This window comes from Salvia miltiorrhiza, chromosome 4 (assembly GCF_028751815.1).
Source record: "Salvia miltiorrhiza cultivar Shanhuang (shh) chromosome 4, IMPLAD_Smil_shh, whole genome shotgun sequence".
NCBI classification, from domain to species: domain Eukaryota; kingdom Viridiplantae; phylum Streptophyta; class Magnoliopsida; order Lamiales; family Lamiaceae; genus Salvia; species Salvia miltiorrhiza.
In genome coordinates, this window is record NC_080390.1 from 37,783,919 (window position 1) to 37,808,284 (window position 24,366).

General features: G+C 34.6%; 2 protein-coding genes across 6 annotated transcripts; both read left to right on the forward strand.

The window, feature by feature from the left end:
- Positions 1-7,313: 7,313 nt before the first annotated feature.
- On the forward strand, positions 7,314-11,324 carry LOC131021480 (SUMO-conjugating enzyme SCE1). 2 transcript variants are annotated; one of them, XM_057950679.1, is made up of 5 exons: positions 7,314-7,598; positions 7,707-7,790; positions 10,467-10,619; positions 10,720-10,833; positions 11,023-11,324. In XM_057950679.1, exons 1-5 carry the CDS (start codon positions 7,530-7,532, stop codon positions 11,083-11,085), a joined length of 483 nt encoding a protein of 160 aa, XP_057806662.1. In that variant the 5' UTR covers positions 7,314-7,529; the 3' UTR covers positions 11,086-11,324. The 2 variants fall into 2 exon arrangements, with proteins under 2 accessions (XP_057806662.1, XP_057806661.1); XM_057950678.1 differs by having other exon boundaries at positions 7,317-7,598; positions 10,720-11,324.
- A 7,607-nt stretch (positions 11,325-18,931) lies between these two features.
- Positions 18,932-23,982, forward strand: LOC131021482 (uncharacterized). Of its 4 annotated transcripts, none has more exons than XM_057950683.1 (10): positions 18,932-19,376; positions 20,040-20,102; positions 21,157-21,241; positions 21,310-21,378; positions 21,947-22,019; positions 22,237-22,285; positions 23,082-23,164; positions 23,262-23,331; positions 23,518-23,603; positions 23,707-23,982. In XM_057950683.1, exons 1-10 carry the CDS (start codon positions 19,080-19,082, stop codon positions 23,750-23,752), a joined length of 921 nt encoding a protein of 306 aa, XP_057806666.1. In that variant the 5' UTR covers positions 18,932-19,079; the 3' UTR covers positions 23,753-23,982. The 4 variants fall into 4 exon arrangements, with proteins under 4 accessions (XP_057806666.1, XP_057806665.1, XP_057806664.1 ...); XM_057950682.1 differs by having other exon boundaries at positions 18,952-19,376; positions 21,944-22,019; XM_057950681.1 differs by having other exon boundaries at positions 18,966-19,376; positions 23,518-23,982.
- The last annotated feature ends 384 nt before the right edge of the window (positions 23,983-24,366 follow it).

Sequence of the window (24,366 nt, forward strand, 5' to 3'; positions counted from 1 at the left end):
AATTTTCATTCTTCTAATACGCCGCACACTTCTTAAATTATCATTGATGGGTCAGCTGCATACTCTAAAGTCAAAATATGGCACCTAGTTGTCGCACTCGACGTAGATGTCAAGTTTCCTATAGCATCATTGATAAAATTCATAAAAAAGTAGAATACATAAATAGAGTAATAGCAGAAGATGATATTACATGTGTTAACAAACTGAGGATGACAAGAGATGCTTTTACTAGGTTATGTTATCTATCAAAACATGTTGGGGGATTACTTCCATCAAAGCATGTTCATGTCGAAGAGAATGTGGCTTCTTTTCTAGTAATATTAGCCCACCATACTAAGAATCGGACAATCCAATTCGACTTTAGACGTTCTGGCTAGACTATTAGTCGTAGTTTTCACTCCGTATTATTGTCTCTGTTGAAGTTGCATTCTACATTGTTGGTAAGTCCCAAACCAATTACTAAAGCTGAAACAAGTCAACAATGGAAGCCATTTAAGGTACATTAACAAATAAACTATTTGTTTATATTTTTAGGCAACATATTTTAATTTTTTTATAAACTAATGCATTGACTTTATTTCTTAGGGATGCTTAGGAGCTTTAGATGCTACTTACATTTATGTTACAGTTCCACTAGCTGACACACCTTGTTATAGAAATATAAAAGGTTTTGTCTCTGTTAATGTACTAGGAGTTTGTGACCGAGAAATGAAATTTGTGTATATGTTGACTGGATCGGAAGGATCTGCTTCTGATGCCCGTGTTTTAACATATGCCATTTCGAAAGAGACCGGCTTAAAAGTTCCACAAGGTGTTTTTACTACGAGTTTAAAATAATTTTATTCATTTCTTATTATGGCGATTAAGTTATATAATATAGTACATATAAATATAATGTAGGTAATTACTATCTGGTCGATGGTGGCTACGCAAATAGTGATGGATTTCTTGCTCCATATGAAAGTGTCTGTTACTATTTGAAAGAGTGGGAAACAGGGCACATGGCCCCACAAAATGCAAGAGAATACTTTAACATGAAGCACTCGAAAGCACGGAATGTGGTGGAGAGATCTTTTAGGTTATTGAAAAAGCGATGGATTATTTTGCGTTCCCCTTTATTTTATCCAATAAAGACACAAAATCAAATTATTTTAGCTTGTGGTCTGCTACAAAACTTTATCAGAACATACATGACTATTGACCCAATGGAGAATGAAGATGATGATGATGAAGTTGTAGATACGAGTGCAGATGATGCGTCCATTGAATTTATTGATAACATATCATCTAGTACAGTGTGGACTGAGTGGAGGGAGGCGTTGGCAGTGAATATGTATGAAGAATGGCTAGGTTATAGTTAAAACACATGCTTCGTTCATTTTATCTTCTACTTGTTTACATATGTGTTAAGACTATTAAAAATACAGCTTGTAATAAACTGGATGACTGTGATTTATATGCAACTTTCACTATTTTGTTCATTTTCAGTTTAAATACAATAAAAATGCATTTCTTGTCTAGATGTCAAAAAAGCGCTAGTCTTGGAGCTATGAAGAAAAAATGAGATTAATTGATGCTTTGAAATATAGCATTGTCAAGGGTTGGCGAGGTGATAATGGATTTAGAACATGACACTTGGTCTTTCTTGAAGAACAACTGAAAGAGGCTATTTCGGGTGCAATAATTAGTGCAGAACCTCACATCAAGCCCATGCTTCATGTTTGGAAAAGACAATATGATTTCTTATCGGGTGTTCTCGGCAAGAGTGGAGTTAATTGGAACATGATGTTGAAAAAAATTGAGTGCTCTAAAGAAGCACGAGATGAGGGGTGTAAAGTAATTATTCGTTCTCTCTAACTAGTATTGAACAAATGAAAACTTGCTAAAAGACTCTTATCCTATGATAATAGACTGTATATGTGGGTAAATATAGTTGAGAAACAGATTGATTATAGTTGAGAAAATAACATCAACAATTTTTAATGAATCTTGATCTCTGCTTGAACTAGATGTACTCGTTTGTTAAATTTGGGCTCAAAATTCTTGTTTGTCAGAATCAACAACTCATAATTTTTTTAATACAATTATCTCTTATTTCGATTGTGGGGGTGGGGGTTGGTGGGTGGGGGTGGGGGTGGGGGTGGGGGAGGGGGTATTGGGGGATATCAGTTCCATTTGTTCTTGTTAGGTGGAATATCGTTACTATAGTTATTACTTAGCTTTAACTTTTTTTTCTCTTTTGCTTTTCTTTCTTTTAAGTGTGCTTTTCTTTTTTATGTTGCTTGAGAACATGTGGATTGTACCCTAGGGTACAAGGTGTAACAACTGCTTGGTCTTGGTGAATTTATTTCTGTATCCAAGGCCAATTAGTAATACATTTGTTCACTTTTTTATTCGATCAACTACGGAAAAGAAGTGTGCGTGTGTTTTTTATTCGAAATTCATACCATTTCTGAGTTTCTGATACATCATGTTCATATAACTCACATTCTATTTTGTTTGGGTTGCCAATCATCCTGGTGATTTCCTTTATGTTGTTACATTGATTACGTAGAAGAAAATGATCATTAATAAGTAAGCATGAGAATAATTTGATAGAACTAAACAAGAAGTTGTTTATAAATCTTCCATCTCATTTGCCATGTGATTGCTAAGAAAGATAGCTACTCTTGAGTAGGCACAACAGTTTGTCACATGTGTTAAGCTATTTATTGATCATACGAGTATGGTAATTTAACTATACCATTCTCTGTCATAATCTTTTAAAACAACGTCTTAATTATGGTGATGAATTGTATCTTTATAAACAGGTTTTTACTTAAATGAAAAATCAAACAGGATGGAAGTTGGCCATTTTATGAAGATTGGATAGAAATCTTTGGGAAAGATAGAGCTACCGGCGACAATTCCTTGGATTTTGTTGAAGCTGTTAATGGTGTTCTAAATGAAAATCCCACTCCAATTGAACCAACAATTGTTTTGGGTTATGACGATCTACTCACTAGTAGTGTACCAGATGATGGTGATGAGGACTGTAATACCCATCAGCGTTGTGCTTAGCAATACAGGGACATTTTACACGATTATTGTTATTATTATTTAATAAACTAACCAGTGCAGGTTTAACTAAAAGACTTGGAATAATAAATGAACACGAAGAGCCTGCGGAGTCGAGAGATTCCAGCGCAGTCGAAGATGCCTGAAGAACCCGCCCCGCCAGAGCAGAGCTACCCGCTCGCCAGAGCCAGAGCTACTCACCCGCCAGAGCAGAGCTACCCGCCTTGCCAGAGCCAGAGCTACCAGCCTTACCAGAGTCAGAGATACCCGCCTTGCCATAGTGCAGCGCTGGCAGAGACAACCGTGCCAGAGTGCAAGCCCTGGCAGTGACAGCCTTGCTAGAGTGCAGCGCTGGCAAAGATAGCCTTGCCACTGAGCCTCGAAAGATTAGGGGAAGATTTATCGAGAAGTAATATGAAACCATGTAGAAGCTAACCTGCGCAGCGCTTGAAGTATCATTAGACGGATGACGACTGCGCAGGTCGTGAAGAGCAATCGTGAAGTATCCCCACGATGGAAGACAACGCAGGCATATCGCGAGGAGCGGCTGCGCTGCCATTAATTATTCCTGACAATAGGCAAAAGCTGTTAATCCGTTATGATGATCTCTGTACGAAGGTTGTGCATGAGGAGTACGTGTGTAATTGAAAAGACTAATGTACCCCCTTTTCATATTATCTATAAATACTGCACTCAGCCGTTGTAATAGGGATCGGATTTTTAGCTTATCACTCTATATTCTTCTCTCTGTAACCTGTTTTGCTGAGTACTTGAAAAAATACACTTGAAGAAGATTAAAGTTATCGGTGTTGTTGTACTTCAGGTTATCTTCTATCCTATGAAATGCTTTCACCGTAGAGTTGATGAGTCCATGTTCTATCAGATGGTGAACAAATTTTAAAGGAAGCTACGAGTGGCAGTTGTGCTACCATGTCAAAGAATAAGCGCAAAGCTAGCTCAATCCAAGTGGAAGATCCTTACAAAGAGGTTGTTTCTAGTCTTCTTAACAAAACTGATGATGCATTGGTCCACGTTATGAAGCATTTAGCACCTGACAAAGATGATAAGAAAGCAAGACAATCTGTTTATAAAGCACTAGGTGAATTTCCAAAACTTATTGCGGCAATGAAAGTTTCAATTGGAAAAATGTTAGCAACCAATCGTGAGGAGTTGGACTTCTTCTTCAGTTTACCTCATGAAGCTCGCCAACAACTGGTAATGCGAGAAGCTAAGTAGGTGATCCACATTTTAACGAAGCAACGATTTACTTTTGTCGTGCAAGCCTTTCCCTCTTCTTATGCTTTTTCACATAATGATATTAATGCTTTTTATTTTGGTTTTGACAATGTCAGCTGTATCTGCAGATGAATGAAACATAAAAACTGGAAAAAAGTGCAATCTTGCTATCTATTTTACTTTGAAAACTATCTTTTTGTGAAATTACTGTTATTTTGTGAGTTTCACTTTCTTTTACCCAAATGTTTCAGTTGAACCAAAAACTGAAGTTTAATTACATGTTTGAAATGGGCCTGTCTTTTTGTTTTAATTTGTTTAATTTCTTGATATTTGGTTGAACTACAACTTAAAATATAGGTATTTATTTATTTATATATGATTCAAGAGCATTGTAGGACTTTAGCTTAAAATGGGATCATCCAAATACATTGAATTTGAAGATATGTGGTTTACGGTTGTTTATTTTTTATTTCTTTTAGACAATGATTTGTGGTTGCTAATCTTTCCTTACAAGTGAAAAATGGTGTACAAATATAAAAATCATTGTTCAAATGTTAAAAAAACAAACTACGAAGAAAAAAAAGGTGAAAAATCATTCTGATCATTGTTTCAAAGGTGAATATACTACTACCCCCGTATAATAAGAAAATACATCACATTTTTTATTTTCGTTTGTTTCACAAGAAAGTATCACTTCTAATTTGGGTCATGACCTCACTTTATCTTTTTAACCACAATCAATTCAACACACAATCACCCATTTCCACTCAACACATTATTAACCTACATTTTCTTAAAATTTGGGTCATCTCATGTGATACTTTCTTATGGGACGGAGAAAATATAATTTTTTTTAACAATTATTCATATACTATAATTTTATTTTATTTTTGATATCAATTTTTCTAATTTTATTTATATTTGATAGTGTTTAATGCAATTAAGGAGAAATAAATAATATTGATTCATTTTTAAAAAAATTAATTTTAAAAGTCGTAAAAAAATAAATATAGAATGTATAAATAATGGCGATTTAAAGTTTTAAAACTTTTTTTCTCATTTGTTTCCACTCTCTTTAATACTACATCCGTCCCGTAAGACTGTATCATATATGAGATGACACGGGTTTTAAGAAAAAGTTGGTAATTAATGTATTGAGTAAAAATGAATGGTCGTGATTAAATTGATTATGAGTGTAAACACAAATTTTATTGTATTCAATTTAATGAAATACAAAAAATGTGTACAAATCCAAAATATATGGATTGAGATGAATTTGTTGCGGGTTGCGAATCTCCACTTGATCCTCTGATTATCCTCTTCAAATGTTACTTGAAATCTTTGGAGGGAAGTACGCCTTCTTGATCTCCTTGAATTTGATTTGATGACTTGAACTTGAATTTGAATTTGATATGTTTCTTAAAATCTTTGGAGGGAAGTTCGCCTTCTTGATCTCCTTGGATTTGATTTGATGGCTTGAACTTGAATTTGTATTTGATGACGTCAATCCAGAGGACTTCCACTTTATTTCTGAATTAAACGTTGACTTTGATGAAGAACATGTTGACTTCCTTGTAGAACGCCTTGAACCTTGAGCTTTGAGCTTTATAACGTTGATGCAGAGGGCCTACGCCTTATTTCTGGATCGAGCGTTGGATTTGATTTAAGCTTTTGGGTTGCTTCCACAAAGAATGCCTTGATTGTTGGAGATGACTTCGTTGTAGTGAATTACTCCTTCAATGCATGAGCTCTCAAATGATTTGTGTGTGTTTAGAACTGATATAAGGACCCCTATTTATAGTTGTAGGAAGAGTCAAGCTTTGGGCCAGAGCCCACATGATTATGGGCTTAGGGCTGACGTGTCACGATCTTATTGGCTCTTGAATATTGATATATATCAATATTAGATTTGACTTGCTGCCAAAGAAATTGATCTCTATCTTTGAAATATGGTAAGATCTTTATTAATAATATATCATATTTAATCTTGGATTTCATAAGATTCCAAAATAAACAAAGATATAAAATTAAAATATTCTTTTATATCCTATAAATTTTGTGTGCCTACAATGGGGTTATGTAAAAATGATTGATTGGGGTTAAAAGGAGAAAGTGATGCAATGTCCCAAAATAGAAGTGATACGCTCTTATAGGACAGACAAAAATGAAAAATGTGTCTCACGGGATGGAGGGAGTATTTTTTTTCTCCTTAATGACATGTACTTTACTTTCTTTCTTTTTTTTCATTATATTATTTTTACATCTTTGTGTGTTTGTGTGTATATAATTACATACATATATATATATACATATATAAAATAAGTAGATATCATATTTTTTAATTATAATAGTTTAGAATGTAATAACTCCTTTTTAAAAAATAAATGTTTTGTATTAATTTTAATACCTTTGTAGATGAATAATTATATATATATATATATATATATTAAAAATATAATTTCAAAATGACTTTTTATTTATGTTTGTGTATGAAAATATTTATTTATTTATTTATTATGACCCATAATATACAATAATAATGTGTAATTCTAATTCTTGTTATCAAAAAATTTAAAATTATTTAATAAATTTAATAATTATTTCAAATTTTATTGAGTAATTGATATAAATTATTTTATTTTATTTTTAAAATATATTTTGTATTTACTTATATTTCAATTCTATTTAATATTTATTTTTATTTATTTAAATATATTATTTAATTTTAATGCTCGCTCTCGAACCAACTTATACTAGGTATATTAACTTTTTTTTTTTAAAAGTTATTCTTGTGCCCTCAAATATTGAGAATTTGAGATTTTGCTTGAAGAAAAGAATAACAATGACAGACCCCATTCCCACAAGTTTTACACGTGAGGCACCTAATAGCGTGGTTTTCACGCTGAAATAATAAATAAAGAATTCCTTTGCCCTTTTTGACTTTTCTTCCAGAAACCAATAATAAATTACTCAAAACCTTTTCTTATTTTCTTAATAGTACCCCATTTCCAGCCCACCAGATTAAAATCTAATCTGGGCCGTCCATTTTCTCCGGCAGAATCATCCAATACAAAATTAAGCAAAAAAGAAAACGAAAAATCAAACGTCTCTCTCTCACTCTCCTTTTATTAAATGCCTCGCGGACTACTCTAAAGATTACGCCCAAGTCTCTCGTTTATTTTCTTCTTCTCAGAGAAAAGGAGGAATTTTAGGGTTCAGATAACTCTTGGAGCAGAATGTCTGGCGGAATTGCGCGCGGGCGGCTGACGGAGGAGCGAAAGTCATGGCGGAAGAATCATCCACATGTTCGATAAAAAAATTTGCTGTCTATTTTCTTTTAGTTTTAATCGCTGTTTGTGTTCATTGTTTATGAAGTGATTTGAGTATGAATGTATTGTTGCTTTTGGTTTTAGGGTTTTGTGGCTAAGCCGGAGACTCTGCCTGATGGTACAGTGAATTTGATGGTGTGGCACTGCACGATCCCTGGTAAGGCCGGGGTAAGTATATCAATCAACTATTTTTGTTCATTCATTGTTGTATTGACTTGAAAAAATATTGTCGATTGTGGCCGGCATTTTTTACGTGTGTGATGGAGTTAGAGCTCCTGAATTGGGGTCGAAGAATGTTGATTTTAGGAGTTGAATCTTACGAATTAGGATCCATGTGCGCAAGTTGTTCATCGGTTCATTGATAAGTTGCTTGCACTTGTTAGCTGTTCAAAGGGAAATATATTGTGGATTGAGTGTCTTTGTTACTGGGTAAAATGGTCCTCTTTTTATCAGCTTGCTCATCTTTGTGGGAGTTATTTTTAGAAGTGTGTTCAATAAAAATTAGTCACCTTATAACAGTTTTCCCTGGAAGACAAGAAAATGAGGGAAGGAAAGAGAGAAACACACAATTTGTAGTGGTTTGATTTTTTTCACTTGCTTAGCTTGATATTTGTTCTAACTAAAACATATGCTTGTTTTGTATTGTGATGGTATTCTTAGCTATCAATATAACCACCAAAAAACCTCAATATATTTTACTCTTACGTGTTCTAATATTCCTTTTAATATGTGCTTCAATGGCTCTTGATGGAGATCCAAGTCTTTCTGAATTTGGCTGACAGAATGTTATATGTAATGCATAAGTTCCCAGTTTAGGCTAGCTGCAATGTTTTTCCAAGTTTCGAATATGACGATTTTTATTGTAGTTCTTTTCAAAATCAAATTATATTTGTTTCACAAACTTTAAATGAAAATTCCAATTTCTTTAATTGTTCCAATAAATGTAGTTGCATAAACATAATGTTTGTTCTCAAGCAATCATCTTTATTTGTCATTTCATTTCAAATTGTTTGCAACCTACCATTACTATCTAAATCTACTTGGGTGCCTTTCAAAGCAAACCAAGTTAACAGAATGCAGAACCTCTATAAATCATCCTAATAATTTTTATATATTCAAATGGGGCTACCACTATCAATATCATTTAATTAATCTATTAATATTTTCCTACACCACTCTAGTTGAACCCAAGATCAAGATATTCAGTATGATCCTATTGTGTCTTATTAAATTAAATGTTCATAGTGCATCCCACCACTATGTTTACAGAATTCAGAGTGGTAATGTCATTTTGAATATAAAGTTTCAATGTGATAATATACTTGGATGATGTGAAGTTGATCGGTCCAAGTGGAATGATACTGTTTGATTGTTATGAATATTAATTAGATTACATTCTAAATATTAGAAAGTGGAACTATTTAGCGAATACTTAGTTTGAAAGTAACATGTAACAACTCGTTAAGATGGTTTGTATGTATTCAATCCTATTGGAATGATGTAAGTTGGGCATAAGTCTATAGAAGGATGGTAAGATATATTGGCCCTTTACCAATGAGATTATATCAAATAAAACACAAGTTGTGTTCCTGGGATAGTGAAAAATGGAAAATGAGTGTAAGAAATAAAAAATAAACATCCCCTATATTTTTTGTTATGTAGTACTCCCTCCATCCCAAACGAAATGTCTTGTTTTCCTTTTTGGGCTGTCCCAAACGAAATGTCCTGTTCCCTTTTTTGGCAATACACTCTCTCTCTATACTTAATATTTAAATAATTTCCACCAACCCACTTTATCTACTTCATACACATTTCTTAATCTCCGTGCCGAAAAGAAATGAGACATTTCGTTTGGAACGGAGGGAGTAATATATTTTCAAAATAAGGCCCAGATTGGGGTTGTGATAAATTGATAATAGTGGGTGTCCATGAAGGAGTGAGTAATGAAGACATGATAAAATTTGGAGCTTATAACTAAGAGATCTTTCCCGATTTTGTGTTGAATCTTTGATTCAAGAAACAAAACGTGGTGGCTTCATTGTTATAGTATTTGGTGTCCTTCAAAAGATAAAATGTGTGTGGCTTTAATATTTCCTTAATTATAACAAAAAATCATTGTTAGCATGACTCATTACTGTCGTAGAAGATATGCATTTCAAGTTCCCCAGTTCCAAACTAATACAGAATCCAAAATGATCGAACATCTGCAGTATCAATACATCTTGTATGGTACATCAATCTGTTTTTCAAACAATACATCGTAACTCATCTCATCCACATTTATCAATCATACTATCACATATCTCGACAGACTCCTCAGAATGCCCTAGGTGAACCAATATTGCTGTTATTTCTCCACCTGTTGTCTTAATTGTATTTTACTGCTTTTCTCTGTTTGCGAGTCACCACTTATGACTGTAGACTTGTCTAGAATTTGGGTATGTGGAAGATTAGTTGCCACAAAGCTCCTTTTCATTTATTACCAGCTTTTGTTCTAGCTTGGATCTGTTGGGATTCCTGCCAAATTTAATAGTTTTGTTATAACTTTAGTAGATTGGAGATCTGATGGAATGCACTTCAAATTTGATAATGGCTTCAGTTTGGATTTTGTCAGTTCTTGTTGTTTTCTCTTTTGTTTTATTAAATGGGCCTGAGTTGATTTTCCAATTGCTGCATCCTTTTGCTTGATGTATGACATTGTTTCTAAGTCAGCTAGCTCTTGAACTTACCCTTAGGAACAGATGGACCAATTATACTAAAATTATGGCTGTGGTGTTTATTTAATTTTTTCATATCTTACTTGAGTTTGGTTGGCACATATATTTGATCGTGGGTACCTTGCAGACTGACTGGGAGGGTGGTTATTATCCACTCACGATGCACTTTAGTGAAGATTACCCGAGCAAGCCACCGAAGTGTAAATTTCCACAAGGCTTTTTCCATCCTAATGTGTACCCATCTGGAACTGTTTGCCTCTCAATCCTCAATGAAGATAGTGTGAGTGCTCTAGCTGCCTCTTCTATAACCATTATCTTACTGCTCAGCTAATTGTCATGATGCTCATTGTTATTTTTCATTCTATTTCAAATATCATTAGGGGTGGCGGCCAGCCATCACAGTGAAGCAAATTTTGGTTGGGATCCAAGATTTGTTGGATCAGCCTAATCCATCTGATCCAGCTCAAACTGAGGGGTACCATATGTTCATCCAGGTAATAGAATTTTTTGTGATTCTGAAATTGTTATCGTGTTCTTTCCAGAGATTCATTTTCCCCCTTGATATTTTTCCTGTATTTTATGTGCCTACAAATTCATTTGACATGGATTCATATTCTTATTAGCCCTACAAATTCTAGACATTCAATAGGTTAACTTGTGCCGAACTTTTGTAAATCCTGCAGGATGCGGTTGAATACAAGAAAAGGGTTCGGCAACAGGCAAAGCAGTATCCTCCTCTTGTCTGAATATATCTTTGTGCCGATTATTCCTTAGTTTTGATGCAAACGTTGTTGCTGGAAATTGTATTAATCGAACAGAAGATTATCGCGTACCACAGTGATTGGCAAGGCAATGTTGCTTGTTGGTACGGTATGTGTGGATGTGCTTCTAGTTACTGAACCTGCATAACGCATTAGAAACCTTTTGATTTGTATTTAGATTGATGTCGAATGCTGTATTATAAGATCGCTTTTACTTTATTCAACTCTGAGATATGCGTATTAGCTTCACTTCAGTTATTCAAGTATACTAGTGTGGCACCCGGTTATGAATCACAAATTTTTATTAGAAATATTTCCTTGGTCTTGTAAAAATGTCCTAGGAGAGAGTGGTATGAGTTTCAGTAGAAGTGGTTAAGTATGTTATTAGTTGAGAAAGGGTCCCATCATAAATGTAGTGTTAATAATAATAAATAATTGTATTGTGGATGAAAAGAGGGTTCCCCATTAGTAGAATAGGTAAATAAATTAATGCATAGAGGGTAATCTATGGTGGGGTAGTGTCCATAAATGAATTAAGACTATTTTTTGTGGGCACTCCAAAAAGGAAAATTAAAACTATTCTTTATAGGATGGATGAAGTATTATAACTATTTAATTTGATAAATTAAATCTATTTACAATTAACTATGAAATTATCAAGACGTCATCAAACAATTTAACAGTGCATTCTCACTTAAAACATTAGGTTTATATTTTCTTTATATTATTATTTATTTGAAAGCATTCATTAACTTCTCGTACTGGTCGATATTCAAAATAGCTACTCTCTTTGTCCCAATTTTTAATATTAATTTTTTTTATTTTTTAGTTGTCCCACATTTTGGTATTTATTTCTATTTTTAGTAAAAGTAGAAGAGACTCTTGCTCCACTTTAATTATTTTAACATTCACATAAAAGGTAGGACCCTTATTACACTCACAACACATCCAATAATTTTTATTAAAATCTCTCATCTATTGCTCCACTTTAATTATTTTAACATTCACATAAAAGATGAGACGCTTATTCCACTCACAATTCACTCAATTATTTTCTTAAAACCTGTGTCATTCTCAAATGGATACTAAAAGTTGGGACGGATGGTGTATTATTCTTTTTTTTTTAATACAAAAAGGGTGTCAAACACCACTTTATTTACTGTTCCAATAGATATTACATTGTCTTCCCGTACCTAAAAACAATTTCATGTAGTGATACACATGTGCTACACACGGATTATGAATCGTACAAATATTATCATTTAAATTAGTATATTATTAAAAATTATTGCTTAATAACACAAAAAAAAGAATAGTGTAATTGCATACGAAAGAATTGACATTATTATTTAACATTAACATTTAAATCGCAAACTTTAAATGAATAGTGTTGCACCCTCTTGATCTGAACACATTTATGGTTCTCTACAGCCCAAGATTGAACTGCATCTCTACATTGCCAACCATCCTGAAATCTTAGGCCTTGCTTGAGATCTAACTCCTTATGATTGCATCTAGGATCATATACAGTTTTCCTCCTTTTAGGCCTAACAACAATATGCTCCTCATCAGTTTCAGAGGAGTCAACATCACCATCACTATCCTCATATTCAGACTCATTCTCTGTTCTACCTAGTAGGTCTTGCTCTGTTCTAATGTCATCATTAATCAACTCAAAAATTTTGGGTTGGGCTACTAAATTCCTTCTAGATTTGACATATCCTTCATCATCGGAATCTAGCTCATCCTATTCTAGGTCATCAAACTCCTCATTATTTTCAGATGGCTCTACAGAGGGTGTATAATCAACTATCATTTTCACTGTCATTTTCCTCCTTACCAAGGTCTTGCAAATCTCTATGTTCCTCATTTCCCTATCCATCACTACCGTGCACTTCTCTATCTCAATCACTACCCTCCACTTCTCCATCACACTGCACAGTTTCTTCAATCTCATCTTCCTCTAAGTCATTACCAGTACCTAAATCAACATATGCCCCCATATCTCTATCATTCTCCTCATCTGCCATCTCCGCACCTTCAATAGATACTAAGGACTCTTTGTTTAGGTTCCAATGTACCCAAAAGTTTCATTACTTGTTTGTCAGAAGATATATACTTATATGTATTAGTGCCCTCTATTCTATACCAAATATCACTATATTTTTCATAACCTAGTTTTTCGATAATGTCAATTAAATCAAAAGAACCAAATAAATCAGGATCAAGATGGGACCTCCAATCTATGGTACCACCCACGTAAGTGTATATCCCATTAAATTGTTCAAATCCACCCCCATGACACACAAAAAGACAAGTAAAAAACAAACCCTTACTCAGCAACTACGCATCAAAAACATGCAGCATGCAAGATAAAGTACAGTACGCCATCATGCAATAAACTACAAACCATCCAATCCCCCCCCCCCAAAAAAAATGAGAAAAACAATGGTTCACAGACTTACGGATTAGACATCGCTGGCAATGGATGAAGCTTCGTGCACCCCAAACCTCTAACAACAACTACGATTAAGCTTCAAGGATCAATGGTTCTTCCTTAGATGAGTTCGGAGTTTAGTAAGGGAAAGAAGCGACTGTTCAGTTTTAAGCTCTCTTATTATATTAATTCGAATTTCAGATCAAAATATGGTAATTAATTCAGTCTTAAAACTAGGGGTGGGCAAAAACGCAAAACCGAACCGAACCGCACCATTTCGGTGCGGTGCAATTCCGCATCTGTTGGTGCGATTTTCGGTGCGGTTCCAAAAATTAAAAACTGAAAATTTTTAGTTTGGTTTCAGTTTTTAATTTTTGGTGCGATTTTGCACCGAACCAAACCGATAAATATATATATATATATTTTATTATATATTTATATTATATAATATATATTAATTTAAATTCTATTTTTCTAATCGTAAACCTAACCCTAAGTCTAACATCTAAACTTCATTCCATCCTTCAGTTTGATTTAGGCCAGCCCCCGGTGCAATACTTGATGAATTTAGGTGAAATTACATTTGCAAATCTATATCATTACACTCAAATTAAAATCATCAACTTAGTTGGCAGTGTCTTAATATATAATGATTAGGGAGATACTTTGTGGGGGTGATACATAGCAATTGGAGCTAGAGAGATTGGCGGCTGGGAATTGATCAACTTGCACTTGGAGTTGGCGGTTGGAATTATGGGAACTTCGGGAGTGGCTAGAATCTGATAGTTTAGATTTTTTATTTTCTTTGCTTGAGAATTCGAATTGTTGGCATATTTCTGCCTATATTATTTTATTTCGTATATTTCAAAAAAAAAATTGTATGGGTTCGGTAATACATTATTTTACAGATTTTAATAGGATTTTTTCTAAAAAAAATTGTATCGGTTCGGTAACTCGTACCGAAACTGACAGTTTTATCGGTTCGATTTGACACCTCCAATTGGTGCGGTGCGGTTCCCATTGTCACCATCGGTTAGATTTTTTATTTTTATTTTTTGGTGTGGTTTTGCACCGAACTGAACCGATGCTCACCCCTACTCAAAACGATGATGTTTAATCCTAATTTAATCTACTCAGCATAAGTAAGACACGTTAGTTACATGTCATCAATTTTATGGTCGGAAAATGTTATTAAGGGTAAATTAAAAATCTATTGCAGGGTTATGAATTTTTGCAAGAAATTAGAAAGTCATTGGAAAAACAAGAACGCGCTCAAACTTGGTGGATTTTGACGCTATTTGCCCTATATATTTTTATTAGTTAATATTATTAATAATTTACGTTATTTTGTTTTGCAAACCCTAAGAAAACTAATGTTAGTTTTGGAAATCAAACAGTGAGTCACTAACAGCGGCGCTGCTTTTTACTCTCGTTGACATCGTGACCTCTGTCCTACTCCAGCTCAGTCGGCAACCTTCTTCACCGGCCAACGGCACCGTTCGCGCGACTCAACAACAACTTACAGCCAGGCCTCGTTCGCACCAGTCGTCCTCATGGCTCTAAACGAGTCGAGCTGAGCCAAATACTAGCGAGCTTGAGCTCGGCTCATTTAAATATTCGGGTGTTCGAGCTCGAGCTCGATTCTAGCTTTTATCTTGTTGTTCGAGCTTGGCTCGTCACCCAATTATCGAGCTCGAGCTCGGCTCGTGTGATACTTGATAATATCGAATTCAAGATTGAGCTTGAGCTCAGCTCGTTAGATGTTCGTATACATGATATTCGAGCTTAAATTCGTAAAAAATTTAAGAATTTTTTAATTAATATGTTACTCAAGCTCGAGTTCGAGCTCGTCTTGTTTAAGGCTCGTGTACTAACTCGATTAAAGGTTCTTGAAAATGCTCGCTTACATATTCGCGAACAATCGAATCTGAACATGTTCGCGAGCTTAACGAGCCGAGTGCTGCCAGGCTCAAGCTCGGCTGAATAAAATTTTTGAGCTCGAAATTAAGCTCAAGCTTGGCTCGTTTACTATCGAATCGAGCTACGAACGAGCTTTTTTCAAGCCGAATCTCGAATTGCTTGCGAGTAGCTCTGTTCATCTACAATCCTAGTGGTCCCCCTTCCACCCACGGGCTGCTTAGTCGTCACACCAATTGCCGTTCGCGGTCCGCCTGCTCTTCTCCGGCCATCGCGACTCACACCACCTGACGTCGCAAGTTGCAACATAAGTTTCACCTTCGACTTCGAGTGAATAATTAGGGTCAGATTTATAAATAAAAAAACTTATTGCAATTTGTTGCTATATTAGAGCATATTTATAGTTGTTCAATGTATTTGTTGTTATTGGAAGATTTTGTTGGTAATTGCTGCGAATTTTAATAGAGAATTTCTTGATTACATATTGGCGCCTCTGGTCGGTTTTGAACCAAATCGGACCGAAACCGAGGCCGAGGGCGGTCGATTCCGGTTCGGTTTTAGTCCTTAAATCTGTTCGAGTTGGTCCGATAGTTTTGAATTTGTCGCTTTTCAATTTTGTCAGTTCGGTTCGGTCCGAACCGAATGCACAACCTTAGAATTGCGGGTGAATCTGAGCTTCTAATATAAACCCCCAATATTTCTTCAATTTGCGGTGAATTGCGGAAGATTCATGGATAGAACCTATGATTTATTTAATTTGCTTGAGTTCTCCTTCCTCGACGATGAAGAATCCAACCCAAACAACTTTTGGAGGTTGGCAGTTGGAGAGAGAAGGATAGATGGAGAAGAGGCAAGAAGAAAAACTTGCCAGTGGACACAAGCCCATATACATAATACAAAGACTTGGATGATTACAAGAAATAAGCTTATGGTACTGAGAGTCATCTTCAATCAAGACCCGGCCGTGGTGCCGCTGCATCCAACCCCCTCCCCCCAATTGAGCAATCCGACCCCGCTGGACCAGTCGTGCGAGAGAAGAGAGGGAGAGAAGGTCAGTACCGAAAAGAAAAGAAAAGAAAATGAGAAATACAATTGTGTTGAAAGAGAGGAAGGAGATATGAGCAAATTTTCTTATTTCAGAAAAATTAGTTAGTTTATAATTTTTTTTATTTTGATGTATATATTTTATTTTTGTTAGAAGAGAATGGATATTTTGATATATTAACTCATGAAATATTTTGATTTAATAATTAAAATGAAATTTAATTAAATACAAAATTGAAAGTACGGAGTTCTAAAAAACACCTTCTAAATTCTTAATTTGCGTGTGTATACTCCTAGTTTATTTAGGAAAATAATTCCACTAATTATTACTTTTAAATTGGTCATTATCCTCATTTTTTATATAATCACTTTTTCTAATTGAGTCAATTTGTGATATAGTCATATTGAGCAATGAAACTCAACATTTGGTCACTCGTCTAAAGAACACAAATTTTGGTCATTTTTTATGTTTAGGACTATTTTGCGCTTAATTAGGGCAGACTGAATTCGGGTTTGCGCACGGGTTAGGTACACTTAGCACTATTAATGCCAAAAGTACAAAAAAAAAAGAACCTAGTAAATTGGTACTTTTGGCACAAATGATAATATTAGTGTCAAAAGTGCCAACACAAATTAAAAAAATAAATCAAGTAAATTGGTACTTTTAACATAAATGGTAATATTAGTGCCAAAGGTATGATTAAACACTAAATAGAGAATCTAAACCCTGGAAATCTAAACCTTAAATGAAGGATCTAAACCCTACGGTGAAGTGTTCAAAATGGTCATATGACTGATATGGCAGTGTATCAGCACAAGTATATGACACTATTTGCACTAATATGGTCACTAGTACCATTCGTGCAGTGTATCAACACAAGTATATGACATTAATATTGACACTAATATAGTCACTAGTATCATTCGTGCAACACAAATAGGCGTGACCGACGGGTAAAAGGGTAGTTTGGGCAGAACGCGTAAAATATGGCCAGATTTTGTGTTTTTCAAATCAATGGCCAAAATTTATGTTTGCTTGTTCAAAATGGCCATATGACTGCATATTTCTATTTCTAATTTGTGGGATACCTTCTACACTAATCAAATACACAACTAACGTTTATTAAAACTTATGTCACCTTTGCTTAAGAGGATGTTTTGAGGTACGAAGGAAGTATGATATAAAATTTAAGATAATCATTTATAAATTTAATGCAATAAGGTAATTGTAAATCTTATGAATTTAATAATAATTAGAATATAATTATTAAAAATAAATATAAAATTTAAAATGTTTGAATAAAGAATTTAAATAAATAAAAAATTTATTATTATAAAGGGGGATTTGACAAATAAAAGCATGAACTATTTGAAATTGCAATTTTACGTGACTTCTGAAATGAGACGAATTAAATCACCACCTTTTCAATTTTTGTAATTATGTCCTTCTAATTTATTTATTTTTGGAGTTTACGTGGATTAATTAGCCACAATATTAAATGTTACGACGTGGTTTGTAGTAAAATTACTTATACAATGATGATGTTGGATTTATTTACCAATAAAAAGTCATTGAACTTTGTCTTGCTATTTTCTTTATATTTTTCTAAGAGTAAAAATTTAAAATGCCCACATCCTTATCTTTTTTTGTAAAAATGCTCTATCTTATTATACAAAGCATTCTATGCTATATTATTTAAATACCATTTGATTTGATGAGTTTGCTTGGTTTTTTGTGAAAGTCTTACACATTTGACCGATTTGACAGCTATCAGTCATAAAAGTCAACGATTTGACATCTATCAGTCAAGAGCACATATGACCGGTGGGTGTCTATATCATGTGTCCGCCCGGCCGGACACATGATTTCACCGGGCGGATCATGTGTCCGACCAATAAAATTATGTGTCCGCCCGGTGAAATCATGTGTCCGGCCGGGCGGACACATGGTTTAGCCACCCACCGGTCATATGTGCTCTTGACTGATAGCTGTCAAATCGGTCAAATGTGTAAGACTTTCACAGAAAACCAAGCACACCCATCAACATCAAAGGGTAAAATAGGTATTTCACATAATTAAGGCATATAATGCTTTGTATGATAACTTAGAGCATTTTTACAAAAAAAAAAACTTAAGGAATTGGACATTTTTGCCTATTAACACTTTTTCTAAATAATGTTTTAATGCACAACTCTTAACATTAATAGTATTTCAAAACTAAATAAAAAGACAATTCGTTTTCCTAAGCATATGAAAAAACACATCAAAATCAACAAATTACTATAAATGATTTTTTAATGGCTTCACAAATAAAAGAATTATAATAAATTGACTGCTTCACGCAATAAGGTAACCATTAGTTTTGAAACTTTTTTTTTTTTATAGGCAAAGTTTTGATTTTGAAACTTATTAGTCAGCACACTAATCATTTATTTGTTGTTTACTCCAAAATAAAAAAAATGAAGAAAAATGATTTATTAGTTGTAATAAGCAATAAGCAGAAGAACTAAAAGGTGCTTTTCCTTCTCCGTTGAGGTGGTGGTGCCCTAGAGCTCGTCGGCAGTCCGAATCATAGCTTTAATGGACGATCTCACTGCTTATTACGCTCCTCCAATCCACCACCCTTACTACCAGCCGCCTCCTCCTCCGCCTCCGGGAACGGCGCATACGCCCCCGGCCGCCGTCGCCCACGTCCAGCCCCAAATCGTCGCCTACGCTCCTCCAATCTACCCACAGTCTTCGCACGACCAGGTTCGTACGCTCTTTGTCGCCGGCCTCCCCGACGACGTCAAGCCGCGAGAACTCTACAATCTCTTCCGAGAATGCCCCGGATACCAGTCCTCTAATCTCAGACCCCCTACCTCATCTAATAATCAGGTATGTTGCGCTCAGGATTGAGATTGTGCATTTAACATTAGGTCGTAGCTTGAATAAGCAGCTTCGGTTAGTTTAAGTGTGAAAGAAGGGAATCGCAAGAAATAGAAATGCGTATCTTGTTGAATTAAATTTCTATAGTTCGATTAGTGCAAATGAATATCGGGATTTAGGGTTTGTTTTCTGGTTGTTGGTTATGGGCAGAATTGGGAAGAAAGGTAAGGAAGAGCTGGAACGATCAGAAGTTTTCTGATGAGGACCATTAATGGTGTATCTGCATATGCATAACATTTGTTCTGATTCTTTGTTGTTTGGTTTAGAAAAACAGGATTTCAAATAATGCTTGGTACCTGTTTCTGCTAGCATTATTTATGCAATCTGTGAATCAATTGTTGATAGTTTTACCTTTGTGATTTAAATTCATCTGAAGTTGCATCTCTTGAAGTAGGCTCCTCTCAGTAGGAAGAAATATAGAATGATAGAGATAGTGCTTGGTTCTTTTTGCTATACATGACTCTGTCACCATATTTTGAATAAGAAGCAAATAAGTACAAGATATATGACATTGCCTAAGTCGGTAACTCTAACTTTGTGATTTCTGCTTTCATGGTTTAATCTACTTTTTTCTTTTGAAACTGTTCTTGATACTTATTTCTTGTTTTCCAGCCTTTTGCTTTTGCGACTTTTGTGGATCAACAATCAGCAGTAATGGCTTTGCATGCATTTAACGTAAGACAATCCTAACAGTAGCAAAATTTTCAATATTTATGGCCCTTTTCTTGAGACATTTTCATATATTTTTCTTGGATACATGTTTTGCAGATGTATTTTTCATAAAGTGTTTAGTTGAGGAATTTGGGTGATGAAATAATGTGTTTCCTATTGTCCAGCCTACTTAGTGTTTTGCTAGCTATAGATTTTTTTTTTCTTTTTCAATCTTAATTATTACAAATAATATGCTAAAGGCTAAAGCTATAAAATTTTAATCCATACCTCAGAAAAATCTATCATTTACAACCCAAGATGTTTAAATATGTGGCGCGGGGTAAAAGGAACTATCTTACAACATATTTTGCCCCTTAAAGAAGTTCCCCATTTTGAGATCTTTTCTTTGCTAGTAAGTAGTAAACTAGTACGTGTACATTGAAAGGTGAATATAATATCCTGTGTATGATATGGCAAAGATTAATAATTGCCCTAATTGGCTTGAAGCCCTGAAATAGGAATCAGTTGCTGCTAGTGCACACATGAAGTTTTTTTATTATGCTTAATAAGATTAATTAGTTCTGCTAGATTATATTAGCCTACCCAACCTTAAAATTTCACTAGAGATCTCAAGGAGGGAACCCTTGCTATAACTTGTAATGCATGACTCATTAAAGAAAGATCATTTTGTCTAAAACTTGTAGTTGAATGCATTATTGTATGAACATAGGAGCCTTAACCTGATCCATGAGCTGTTGACGAACTTTTATGGGAGTCGAGAAGATCATCAAGTTGAAATATGTATAGAATGTTGATGATATTCATAACTGAATTAAGAATCTGAAGCATCTAAGGACTGCAGTCACTGCTAGGAGAAGGAAAAAGTAACGATCTCTATGAATCTTGTTAGGAAAGATAATTGCTCCTGAAATTGTACAGCAACTCATATGTGTGATCTATGAAGTCTGTTGCTCCTGTGCCTGTTGATGAGGAATAACTTTTTTATTGACATTAAATGATTAATTGACGACTATAAAAAAATTCATTCTCTTTTGTGCTTTTTAAATTGCCTTGTCAGGGTATGGTGTTTGACCTTGAAAAAGGTTCTACTCTGTATATTGATTTAGCGAAATCTAATTCCCGGTCAAAACGATTACGAGCAGGTAAATCACATCTTAAGTTGATATTTCCTTATATGCTTGTTTCTTAAACTAGCTAATTTCATAAATAGATGATGAGAGCCAAGGTTCAGAAAAAAGGCTGAAAGGGGCTGTGGCTAGTTCAAGGGGTGATGATCCTGGTAAGCTATGTCCTCTAGTTTGATTATTAATGCATACACTTTTGTATCCTGTGGGCATCCTTTACCTAATGGCCTCATTTACTTTGGTGGATGAGAATGGATAAGGATTGATTACTAGAAGTTGTTTGATTGGTGTCCAATGTTTACATTTCTTTGATTTCAAATTGATGGATAATTAAAACCCTTTATTGTTTTGGTTTTGAGTCAAATGAGTGATATGTATCCCATGTAAAGAGGCTGGATATGATTTATCCATCTTGTTCTCCTTAATACTTTCAAAATGCACACAAGATATGCTTATTAATTTTATTTTATTCATCATTCTATCCACTAAGCCATCTATCTACAAAATTACAAATCCTCGAAAATAAACTAGCCCAAAATGTATTCACTAGGTCCTTTTTGTCTGCTATTGCTTCCATTTATCTTCCCGTCTACATGTTACTATATGCTGCTCCTTGAGTGAAAATTATATGATCCCTTTGAGGCTCTAGCTAGTAAGTCACATGGAGGGCACATTATTCTAAAAGCTCACATTACACATGTTTGCACCCTTGGGCACTAGCAGGTCTTGGCAGCATTCACACGCCTGGAATGGGTAATTCTGCTTACAACACGATTGGTTATTCTTCTACACAAAGGTCATATGCGCACTTCTTATGCACATTTATACTACTTGGAAGTGATTGTTTAAGTATGCGCCTTGTTTTGTATTTAACATTTACTTCTAGCTTAATGGTCAGGGGCCAAGTAGAAGCATTTACAATTTGTCATATTTCCTGAAGTCAGAGTACTTAGTTTATCATGCCACAATTGAGTTGGGTTATGATTTATTAATTCTGCCTTTTCATGATCCAGTCTGCGGAATGTTGATGGTGGGTCCATGAGCGGAGCTTCTTTGAAGTCGGTAAAGTCTACTACTTAAGTGTTTCTGAATCACTTTCTTGAAATGATCTCTTGCACGTATAACTATCCCCTTGGATTTACAAAATTCTGAAAAATTCTGTTAGCTTCAATATTTTCTCAATGTGTGTTATGTTTTTATGTTGTTGATTGGCACCTTTGTCAAGGATATAATTGTTAAAGAGTTTAAGACAGACCAAGGGGGTGTTTGGTTGAGCTTATAAGCTCCTTAAAACAACTTATAAACTGTTAACGAGCTTATAAGGTCTTGAGAAGTGTTTGGCAAAATAAGCTCCTAAACAGCTTATAAGTTGTAAAAATAAGCTCCAACAACTTATAAGCTCTCCTAAGATAAGTTCCTCCACCTCAATTTATTGTTTCATAATCTTATAATCAACAATTATTTATAAAAATAACCCTACTATATAGTATGTTATTTCCATCATATACCCTTCCAATGTTATTTCTCTTTAATATTCTTTCTCTTTAACTAGGATTATCTCTCTCTAACTCACAATTCTCTCTCTAGCTTATAAGCTCAATTATCCAAACACTTTGACAGCTTATAAGCTCTTGAGACATTACATCTTATAAGCTGTTGGAGTTTATAAGCTCTAGAAAATAAACTTAGCCAAACAACCTCTAAATGGTCTTAAAAGAGCTTAGAGTGAGCTTGCTACATTAAAACCATTACAAAAAAGAAAGTTGTTTGTGCATTACTTTTGTGTTTGTAGTAAGGAGCCGAGCCACAATCTAGTTTAGTTTTCTTGGTGGTCTAATTCATTTCCTAATGTTCCCAGAACAGCAGCCCATGTCCAACGCTTTTTGTGGCCAATCTAGGTCCACATTGCACTGAGGATGAGCTGACACAACTGTTTTCTAGGTATCTAGAAGTATCTATTATTAAGTACATTTCAGATGCTCTATAATGGAACCTTAATAAGTGTTGTTATATGTGACATTTCTGCGGCTTTACATAGATGTCGTGGATTTATAAAGTTGAAGATGCAAAGTACATATGGAGCTCCTGTTGCATTTGTTGACTTTCAGGTATGTTGGTATTATTTTTCAAAGACAATTCTACAACTCTTGTTTAATTTTTCAATGAATTTTTTTTAATCTCCAGTGTTTTCTATGCACTCATAATCTCTTTGCGTTTACTGGCAACTGCTCATCTACAATTCCTTTTCATCTTTTCAATATTTTCTTTGACAATTCTACTATGCACATACTCAGGATACTGCTTGTTCAACGGAGGCTCTAAGTCATCTACAAGGCACAGCTCTCTATTCCTCAACGTCTGGCGAAGGGATGCGACTGGAGTATCCTTTTGAGCTAGTTACAGTGGTAAACCGTTTCCATTTTCTAATATATACAGTTATGTTAGATCACATTTCTTGGCATGTTCCCCTAACCTAAATTTAGATATGCAAAATCTCGGATGGGAATGCGTAGTAAGAGGTCCAGGTAAAGTGCTGCAGTTAAATTGTTGTGGAGCCTCACTGGGCAAATGGCCCACCGAGCATAATGCGTCATTGAACAAACCTAGTTGGGGGTATTCAATTTGTGTAATTTACATCATTGGCCAACATTAAGTAAATGTGAGTAGATGTTTGCACCTAACCATCTCTACTTTAGATAAACAATGTTTGATTATTTTGTTGTCTGACTATATATATTCATTGAGGAGTTCATATTGAAGTAGGGAAAGATAAATCAACCGTAGTCTATGGTCATGTTATGATATAAGTACTTGTTTTAGAAAGGACACATGGAATCTATGTTTAGTAATGTGTCTTTAGTATCCCAATTGCGTGGTTTCGTTATAACAAAGCGTGTTGGTTTAGAAGTAAAATTGTTAATGCTTAACGGCCAAATTGTTACCGTCATATATAGTTTTTAAAAATTTATTTATTTATCCATAAAAAACAGAGTGGATGGAAATCGACTGTTGTATACGTTGCTGGATATCTTTGTAGATGCGTCGAATTTATGGAACTTGGGCGAGGAAAAGGTGTTTGTGCCTTAATTTTCTTCAACCACTCTTGACTTATGCTGAGATGAACACATTCTTACTACGTAAAA

What these genes read in the sequence shown, in the direction of transcription:
- LOC131021480 (XM_057950678.1), top strand. Translation starts at nt 7,530, where the DNA reads ATGTCTGGCGGAATTGCGCGCGGGCGGCTGACGGAGGAGCGAAAGTCA. An exon ending in GGCGGAAGAATCATCCACAT is followed by an intron (nt 7,599 to 7,706) that starts GTTCGATAAAAA and finishes TTTTGGTTTTAG; the next exon opens with GGTTTTGTGGCTAAGCCGGA. An exon ending in CGATCCCTGGTAAGGCCGGG is followed by an intron (nt 7,791 to 10,466) that starts GTAAGTATATCA and finishes GGTACCTTGCAG; the next exon opens with ACTGACTGGGAGGGTGGTTA.
- LOC131021482 (XM_057950680.1), top strand. Translation starts at nt 19,080, where the DNA reads ATGGACGATCTCACTGCTTATTACGCTCCTCCAATCCACCACCCTTAC. An exon ending in CTACCTCATCTAATAATCAG is followed by an intron (nt 19,377 to 20,039) that starts GTATGTTGCGCT and finishes CTTGTTTTCCAG; the next exon opens with CCTTTTGCTTTTGCGACTTT. An exon ending in GTCAAAACGATTACGAGCAG is followed by an intron (nt 21,242 to 21,309) that starts GTAAATCACATC and finishes TTTCATAAATAG; the next exon opens with ATGATGAGAGCCAAGGTTCA.